Source organism: Nannobrachium achirus, assembly GCF_963921795.1.
Source record: "Nannobrachium achirus genome assembly, chromosome: 5".
Lineage (NCBI taxonomy): Eukaryota > Metazoa > Chordata > Actinopteri > Myctophiformes > Myctophidae > Nannobrachium > Nannobrachium achirus.
The window spans coordinates 34386296-34396286 of NC_137814.1; the positions used below are offsets into that span (position 1 = coordinate 34386296).

The 9991-nt window shown below is 41.8% G+C and overlaps 1 protein-coding gene across 1 annotated transcript in view; it reads left to right on the forward strand.

Annotated features, from left to right (window-relative positions):
* LOC308285818 (desmoglein-2-like protein) overlaps window positions 1-9300 on the forward strand; it is a 15285-nt gene extending 5985 nt beyond the window's left edge. The window contains exons 6-14 of the mRNA XM_080726702.1: window positions 480-614; window positions 1166-1351; window positions 1860-2140; window positions 2232-2374; window positions 2456-2677; window positions 3693-3932; window positions 5046-5173; window positions 5807-6172; window positions 6781-9300. Of these exons, the coding sequence (XP_080582828.1) occupies window positions 480-614; window positions 1166-1351; window positions 1860-2140; window positions 2232-2374; window positions 2456-2677; window positions 3693-3932; window positions 5046-5173; window positions 5807-6172; window positions 6781-8259 (3180 nt within the window). The 3' untranslated portion in view covers window positions 8260-9300. The remainder of the gene's footprint in view (window positions 1-479; window positions 615-1165; window positions 1352-1859; window positions 2141-2231; window positions 2375-2455; window positions 2678-3692; window positions 3933-5045; window positions 5174-5806; window positions 6173-6780) is intronic.
* The last annotated feature ends 691 nt before the right edge of the window (window positions 9301-9991 follow it).

Sequence of the window (9991 nt, forward strand, 5' to 3'; positions counted from 1 at the left end):
TAGTTAATATAGCCAAATATGGCTTAGTAGTGGTTATACTGCATAGACTGTTTTATTTATTTATTGCAGTTAATTGGAAAAGTGATGTTTACTGGATTATTGTATTTCTAAATTCCAAGTCTGGATTTTTTCCTTGCATAATAATGTTAGACTATTAGTGGTAACATCTTTCACACCATTTCCCAGTCCCATTCGCATCATCTTTAATGGAAAATATGTCTGAAATTGTTGATATATGGAAAATATGACATATTATGTTATTATACTCTAATCATGTATGGCATAGGTACTACTCGTGCATATCAAATTCTATATTGGTTTGCCAACCAGCACTAGAGGGATGGAATATTGCCTGAAACTACTGTGCAGCAATAAACTAATATCATTGGGAGTGTTGTATCAAACGTCTATTGATTTATCAAAATCAATACAATTGAATTGAATTACATTTTTATTATTTACCTTCTCCTATTATCTAGACCAGAGACACATATACGTTGACTGTAAGAGGCGCAGACATGAATGGAGCAGCAGGAGGAAACTCAGCGACAGCAGATGTTGTGATCAATCTCCTAGATATAAATGACAACATTCCATACCTGGAAAGGGAAACGGTAAGCACAGGATTTCCAAAAGCATCCCTTATATGCTTTTATTTTTTGAAGAATATATATTAAGTAGAAATCCATATTTATGTGTCCTGAGATTCATGTCTCTCACACTCATTTATTGGCTGGGGGAGATATTGGGCCTCATTCCATAACCATTCTCAAGAAGAGATTTCTTCTTAAGACCCACTTTCACAAATCACCAATCTTTTCTTAGCTGTGATTTGTTCTTGGTAAGAACAGAATATATGCACACTTTAGGCACATTTGAGTGCTGATATGCGCAAAATATTTGTTTTCTTTCGTTGTCTTCAATTCTACAATTGTATATTATAGGATTTAAATTACAACATGTGCTTACTGCTTATGATCTTCAGGCAGTACTAGTTGTCAACCAGTAGGTGTCTACCCAACACCAGAGTCTACATTTCACAACCACTGCAGGATGTGCTACTTGTGCTAGTCATAATAAAATACAATTCAAATAATATTTAGTTAATTAAAATAAGTTTCCGAGTGCAGCATTAATGAACTGTAAATCCACATTATATTTGCAGTATGAAGGCCATGTTCAGGAGAACACCATCAACGTGGAGGTGATGAGGATCAAAGCCATTGACCTGGATATGGAGTTCACTGCTAACTGGCTGGCTGTCTTCTCCATTGTGTCAGGGAATGAGGCTGGCTATTTCAGCATCACCACTGATCAGAAGACCAATGAGGGCATTATCATGATTAACAAGGTAGGGGATGGCTTTATTATTATGTACACATGAAAATCCTGTCTTCATTTATTTCACACTTTAACTTAAATTAAAGGGGCTTGAAACCCTTGGGTGATTTTGTAGTTACTACAAAAACTACAAAACTGCACATGGGTAAAAACAAGGCAGTCTGACTTTATAATATGCCATGAGGTAAACAACACAACTGCAGCTAATAACATTAATGGGTGTGTTAGATTGTTGTACCAAAGTATTGACAATACAAAATCCAACACACTCATTATAAATGTGTATTAGCTGCAGCTGCGTTGCTTACATATATCACATTAAGGTCAAGCTGTCTTATTTTTACTCTCACATATTTTTAACCTACAGGAAAACTCAAAACTAAATCGGCCTAGGGTTTCATTCCCTTTGACACTCCAGTTTTGACTCAAATCTAGATGATTGAAATGGAGAAATTCTTATAACAGGATTTGAAGTGTGAATGCTATGGCCAATGTGTTTTTGTCATTTGAATCTAAAGGCTCTGGACTATGAGGAACTCAAAGTGCTCAACCTGGCAGTGTCCGTCTCCAATAAGGCAGAGTACAACTTTGGCTCTGGTGCCATTAGACCCCCCAGCCTGGTTCCCAAAACCTACCCGGTCAAGATCAATGTGGTGAACCAGATAGAACCACCCCGCTTCCACCCGGCTGTCAAGGTGGTTGTGGTCTCAGAGGACACAAGCAAGATCAATCTTCACCAGATCATCACCAACTACGCTGCTATTGACAGTGACACTCTGAAAATTGCTACCAATGTCAGGTTAGCATCAATCATAGGCACACATGTATTTTGTTAGTGTTTCTAGTGAATGTTTATTATTTTATCCTTATTAAAATATTCTTGCTCACAGGTATGCAAAAATAAAGGACATCAACAACTGGTTGATTATTGACGAAAAGACAGCAGATATCAGGCTGGCCAAATTGCCTGATCGAGAGTCCAAGTACTTGATCAATGGAACATATTATGCTGAAATAATTTGTATTACCAGTGGTAAGTAAATTCCAGGTACCACTATGGACAGTACACAATTAAATCATCCTTATTTCATCCTCACTGGTTGTTGTTTTTCAGACGTGCCCACTAAAACAGCCACAGGGACCATAGCCATTCAGGTGGAAGACGCCAATGACGACTGTCCAACACTGACCAGTACCAGCCAGACTGTGTGTTATGGTGATAACGTGGTTTATGTCACAGCCATAGACCACGATGAATTCCCAAATTCAGCACCATTTGAGTTCAGGGTGATTCAGGGGAACCGTAATGGAAAATGGACAGTGGATCATATAAATGGTGAGGCATTGTGACTGAGGTTTTAATTTAATATTTACTTAATGTCTCTGAATGTCAAGAATTTAGAAAATATCAGGCGATACGTTATTAAAAACAAATATTTGTTCCCCCATTTAGGAATAGTGCTGTCAGGTTTGATCAAACTGTCAGGCAGAAACCTTGTATCTCCATTCTACACATTTCGTCTTTTTATGTTTTACTGTCGCACAAAAGGAGCGAAACAACAGATCTACAAGCTCACAATGCCTTGCATTTGCAACCTGCTACATCAGGTTGAAAGTGGTTATGTCTGTCTGTGAGTTTTATAAATATTTATGTTGACCAATGAAACGTATTAACAAGAGCTTGTGACTAAATAATAACTCTATTGTATCCATTGGAACACGTTTTTTGTTTACGCCATTCCCTGAAAAGTAACAGATTTTGGACATACAAGGTATCCAACAGACAGCGATATATCATTGTGTATTGTTACATTGTTAAACAGGGGTGTCGCACCAAATTCTGGGCCCTGGGTACAAGGATTCGCTCACATTTTGTGCTTTAACTATTGAAAAATAGCAGATACACAGATGAACATTTGTGGAAGTCTTTGAAAAGGTTTTTTGAAAAACCTATGTTTCTATATCAGTGGTGCTCAAATCTTTTCATGTGAAGGACCCCCAAAATGATATGTATTTGGCCACGGACCCCCATCTCAAAATATTTAGTTCCAGGGACCCCCCAGAAGTAAATTTGAGTTACAAATGTTCCCTTAAAAAAATACATATATTCAAAGATTTGCACACATTTTCACGACCTTTCAAAAATAGCAGATCTACAAGCTCTCGGTGCACTCGGTGCCGCACTGTGAGCTTGTATTTCTGCTATTTTTCAATAGTTAAAGCACAAAATAATGCGTAATAATGCGGCTCCTCCACCTTGGGCCCTAGTAACTCAGTCCCACTTTCCCCCCCCTTGTGACGCCTCTGCCTATCACTGATTCGGTGCATTTTCTCACTGCTCTCTCCCCAAGGCACCTCGGCCATTCTTCGAAACCAGGCCAGCCTGTGGCCAGGCCAGTACAAGATCGCCATGGAGATCACAGACCAGCAGGGCAAGTCGTGCGGTGACGTCCAGGTAATGGACGTGGTGGTGTGCACATGTGAGGAAACCACCACCACCACCACAAAGACCTGCGTGCCAAAGCCAAAGGGAGCCACCTTCGGAGTTCCCGGTGTCCTCCTCCTGCTCCTCGGTCTACTGTTGTTGCTGTGTGAGTACGAGCAGTGGGCAGTGGTGGAAAAAGCACTCACATTTATTTCACTTCAAGTATCACTAATGCGATGTACTGTAGAAACACTCTGTTACAAGTAAAAGTCCGGTAATAAAAATTTACCAAAAGTACCAAAGTATTGGCATCAAAATGTAAAGTACCGAAAAGTATTCAAAGTAGCATGTGAGGGGTCTAACTATGTGTTTTTAATTATTCTGAATCCATTGCAAGCATTTGTTTTGCACGAAAAACATTCCTTGGGCCAGAAATGGACCCCATACAACTGTGAAAAGTGATGACTCATCACTAAACCATCGTTCTTTGGGGCTGCTTTTTGGCCCAATGAATGTTTTTTGTGTAAAACAAATGCTTGCAATGGATTCAGAATAATTAAAAACACCTAGTTAGACCTCTCACATCCCACTTGAAGCATATTTTTGGGAGTAACTTTTTCCCTTATTGTATAGTGTATAGCAAGTGAATGAGACACAGAATTACCCTAGCTGTCAAAGATTCTCCTAGGGATGTTGAATTTCAATCTTTGTTAGATATGTTAGTAGACACCTTTACGAACACATTGGTGAAGAAATCGTTTGGTAACAAATGTATTCCCAGCTTTGACAGGTATTCTGCTAAAGTTCCCTGACTAAAGTAACTAAAGTTGTCAAATAATTGTAGTGGATTAATAGCCTGGCTCCAGACAATATTTGTACAATTGTACAATATTTGTTTCTGAGATGTAGTGGAGTAGAAGTAGAAGTACCTCAAAATTGTACTTGAGTACAGTACTGGTAGTGGGTTGTAGATAGGGTTATACTCCACTGCTGGGTTGATAAGAATCATTGCCCCTCCCTTCATGCCTAACCAGAGCTGTTGAATTGTGATCTGAAGGGATCAACAGGGAGGGTGGGTCACACATCGGGTTCATACACTATGAGGCAGGACGGGTCGGGTCATGCTTCTCAAACATTTAGCCTTTGCACAACATGTGTTACTTTGCCCATGACTTTCACTAGGCCTAAGTCCACTAGCTTATGAACCAACAGACGTTTCATTCGTCATCATAGTTGCATGGGTTTGGGTTTGAAGTAACGTGAATTGTGTGTGTTTCAGTGGTGCCACTCCTGCTGTTATTCTGCCTGTGTGGAGGTGCGGCAGCCATGGGGAACTTCAAGGCCATTCCGTTCGAGACGAAAGAACAGCTAATCTCTTATTATACTGAGGGGCAAGGAGAAGACAGGGTAACTAACTACACTGGTTGTTGTTTTCTTCTTCCACCCAGTCTGAAAAATTCACCTCACCCCCTGGCACTCCTGATTTCCTTGTATGAGCAGATGTTCCCTATTTAGATAGATGCTAGTGATGCTATCCAGATGTACTGTATGTTGGCAACACTTTCACATATGCTGCAGTTTGTACTGTATGTACAGTATGTTATTATATATCAGTGCTTCAAACACTGGGTCCCAAGAGACAGACGTGAAGTTTACCTGGTATCCAAATTCTTTTTGGAACACTTAATTGTTTGATTGCACTCTAAATACATGACCAGATTGTTTGTTTAGGTTCATGCCTCCGAACTTGCACTTTGTAAATCACCCTTGATAAGAGAATCGGCTAAAAGCTTAAATTAATTGATTAGTATAGAATCATTCTTACAAAAGGGGTGCCCCAGTGGATCACAGAAAAACTCATTATTTACACATATTTATGCGCTGCATGGGGTCCCACACTTTAAATAGCACATCTACAAGCTCACAACGTGTGTGATCTCCTATTCTCGGTGCGAGACACGATGCGTATACATTACAACTTTAGCTTTTTTACATTCATGCTTTTTCACGTAGATGATTGCTTTCCCCCTTCTCGCACAGGAAGTTCCTCTCCTTCAAATTCCAACGGAAGTGGACCATGGGAGAGTTACGGCTACAGATGTGAATGCATTTGGAGCAGGGAGTGCCATCCATGGAGGAGCAGGGAGTGCCATCCATGGAGGAGCAGGAGGTGCAGTGGCAGGTGGAGGAATGGCTGCAGGCGGAGGAGGTGTAACATCTTCCTCCATGTTGACAACAGAGAACATGCAGCATTATCAGTATTTCCATAAGCCCGGCGAGCATGTGGATGTGGACCACCTGGGAGGGGGCTTTATGACAGGCCATGAGTATTTCTCCAGGTATGGAGTTGGAGCATACGATGGCATCGCCCTGTCTGAAGACTTCCTGCACGACTACTACTCAAGTGTGAGTACCTGGAAATATCTTTGAAAACCTCTACTCTGAACGTGAATAATGCAAGCTGTTGAAATTACTCTAATAACAATGTCTTCCATAAATCAATGTGAATGGTCAATAACTTGCCATTGGTATTCAAATCGAGCAGAAACGCAAAAGCCAAACAGTTGGCAAGTTCATTTAAACAAATCTGGTGTTTTATTTTCTTACTCTTTACTGTGTGAACATTGCATCTTGTGAGCAAAACATTACCCGAACTTACCTGAGTAAATCAATGTGGGCTAAACACCATTGCACAGATAGATGTTTGAATTGTGTTCATAAACCAGTCTCAAGGACTGTTTTCAGCCTTACATTGCAAGGTAATCTGTGCTTTAAAATGCATTGAAATCACTATTTAAAGCACTATTTAACTTTATCAAAAATAAAGGCGCCTTAAAATTAACTGGTTTGAATGAGCAATCTCATGCAAATGTCAAGTCTCTGCAGTAATACAATTAATGGTCTAAACATGCCAGACCACCAGTAAGCTTCACATTTTCGTTTTAGGAGTGTTTAGTGTACCTTCGTTTTTGCTGAAGTTTAGGCTCATAGTCATTGTTGCTCTATTTTTGCAGAAAGCCGACCATGCCGCACAACATGCTCACGAGAAGGATGCTCTTCGGATCTACGACTATGAGGGCCAGGAGTCTTTGGCAGGCTCAGTGGGATGCTGCAGTCTTTTGGAGAATGATAACAGCCTTGACTTCCTCAATGACCTGGGACCCAAGTTCAAAACCTTAGCTGATATCTGCCAGGGGTCCACCTTGGAGACCGAGTCTGTGGAGGTGTCTGTCCGTCCAGCCAGACCAGTGTCACCTCCCAGACCCTCTACTTCCACTCATACACACACCCACTCCCACACAGAAACCACCAGAGACAGAGAGCACGTCAGTGTCGGCACCCTCAACACCTCCAACGTAGCCACAGGAACCTCCACCATCGTCCAGGATAGGCTAGTCAGTGAGAGATCCCAGGGATCAGTCACTATGCCCAGAGTCCATGTCCAAGACAACATTTTGATTCCGAGCCAGACGCTTCTCATCCAGCAGCCCACTATGTACTATGCTGCCACCCCTATGTACGTGGTTGAGAACCAACCCCAAATGGTGCTTGTAGCAGGGGGAGACCAGTCTGTAATGGGGCTAGGTCAGGTGGGGGGCCTCCATGGTTCCCAGTCTGTAATGGGGCTAGGTCAGGTGGGGGGCCTCCATGGTTCCCAGTCTGTAATGGGGCTAGGTCAGGTGGGGGGCCTCCATGGTTCCCAGTCTGTAATGGGGCTAGGTCAGGTGGGGGGCCTCCATGGTTCCCAGTCTGTAATGGGGCTAGGTCAGGTGGGGGGTCTCCATGGTTCCCAGTCTGTAATGGGGCTAGGTCAGGTGGGGGGCCTCCATGGTTCCCAGTCTGTAATGGGGCTAGGTCAGGTGGGGGGCCTTTATGGTTCCCAGGGCATGGTACTTGTAGGGAGGCAGGTGGGTGCGGCAGGAGGGGCTGGGCACGTTGTTACAGGGGTCAGCCAAACCATCAGAGGCGAGAGCAGCAGCTCACAGGGGGGCGGCCAGGCGTTGATCGCGACGGCAGAGCGTCATGCTGGAACAGCACCAGGCTTCTCACAAGGATCAAACGTCTCCCGATCCAGACAAGTGCGAGTGGTTGAGAGCGGGTCAGCATCTTCAGGGGCAGGGGCCAGTGCAGGTTTAGCCCGGGTGACGCTTCAGACAGGGTCGGGCTCTTCGGAGCAGGGCTTAGAAGTCAGAGGACATGGTGTGGATGGCCTCTCACAAGGATCAAGCGTCTCCCGATCCAGACAAGTGCGAGTGGTTGAGAGCGGGTCAACGTCTTCAGGTGTAGGGGCCAGTGCAGGCTTAGGCCAGGTGACGCTTCAGACAGGGTCGGGCTTTTCGGAGCAGGGCTTAGAGGTAAGTGGTCATGGTGTAGATGTGAGAGGTCAGAGTGTGTCACCCACCCCCTTGCAGCAAGGCAGTCACAGAGTTGTCGTGCAAAGTAAGAAGATCTCAGTCACTGAGAGTAATATTGAAACTAGCACAAGAGCATAGGACAGCCCAACAGTTTACATTTATTCCCATGGGAATAAATATATATTTTCAATTCTTGTGGAAAGGATATAGAGAATATACAAACATAGATGTGTTCTAGAGCATATACACAATGGAAAGACTATACAGTAAATAAAAAGCATAGTTCTCTGCTTGACTACATGAAATGTATGCAGCTTGATTCATAACTGAAAAAAGAATATGCCCCTCTTCTCTGTAACACTGCTGTGCTGTGCATAAGCTTTTTAATTGTCCCTTTACGTTATCTACATAAATGTTACTTCCGTATAAATGTGCTAAAGATGTAATAAGAGGCAATAATCATTTGGTTACAGAGGGAACTGAACGAAAATGTGTCATAATTGTAATCAAACGATCCCAGTGTGTTATAAATATTATTCACACAGATTTGTGAAGCTGCTAAACATACTAAATCCAAACAATTTAATAAATTCAAGCTAAAAGGAGGTACTGCAGTCATTATGTTTGAACAGAAGGTGCCATATTGGGGTCTTAAACACTGAATATTGTTAATATTCAGCATTTTCAAGACGCTCATGTTATGCAGTTTGATTGCTGCGGTCGATTACATTTGAACCTTGCCATGAATTGCACTGTTGATCTATAGATTGTCTGGCAGGAAAATGGGTCTTTATAGTATGTATGTCCATTTTATTGGTATTTATATGGGGTTTCTTATTTTTGAAATCCCTTTGTCCACTCCAAAAAATGGTAGTACCAAAGATGTACAACTTTTTGCATTTCTCTTTTATCCTTATTTTTTATGTGTATATATGTTTCCATGATTATGAAATAATGCTTAAATGGTTTTGTTTAAATTGGTTATAGAGACTATTCTGGATTTTTGGAGCACTGATACTTTTAGTAGAGGAGTCATTGCTGTTTTTGCTACTGACATTTTTCCCTTAATGCACAACTGAAGTGTTTTGTCTTGTATGTGTATATTGCATGAGTAGTCATTTAGAATGTCTTTAATTGACCGTAAACCTTTGCACAATATATTTGAATAAAGTTGGAAGGTTATAAATAATCTGGTTTCCTTTGTTTTCTTTCACTTTGTCACACTGCTGTAATGTTTTATACATTATCATGGGTCTTCAACAGGGGGTCTGGGTTGCGTACCATCTGAGGGTCTGGTACCCAGCTACATGCTATACCCATCAGGTTTGCTTGCCAGGAAATCCAAATACATTGTTTGGCAAGATTGTCCCAGTAGAAAAGATGATAAACCCAGACAAGAGTTGAGTGCAGGAAATGCCATGTTTGTGGAAAGAGTGAAATAGCAATAACAACTGGAAGCACATTGTGACTCGCTCAACAGGGAAAGGTGAATAGACATACAGTACCGGTAGATCAAACGTGTTTCAATTATTAACACATTTATGCTTCCTGCATTCCACTGAGTACTATCTAGTTCCTTCCAGTATTCATCCTGTCATTGTTTGATAACATCTGTGTCAAGGTGGCCCCAAGCTACTGGCTTGGCTCCTATGAAAGACATCTTGTTTATTGTTGCTTTATACGTACAGTATAAGTGAATCAATGAGTCAATGAATGAAACATGAGTAATAATTTACTTGCAGGCAGTGTTCCATCACTGTAGTGACATCATTGCAGGTGTGAAAGGCCGGGTGACTTACTTCTGTTGAAGTGAGAGAGACAGATCGTTGACTCAGCTCTTTAGCAAAAGATGACGAATAGGACAATTCAT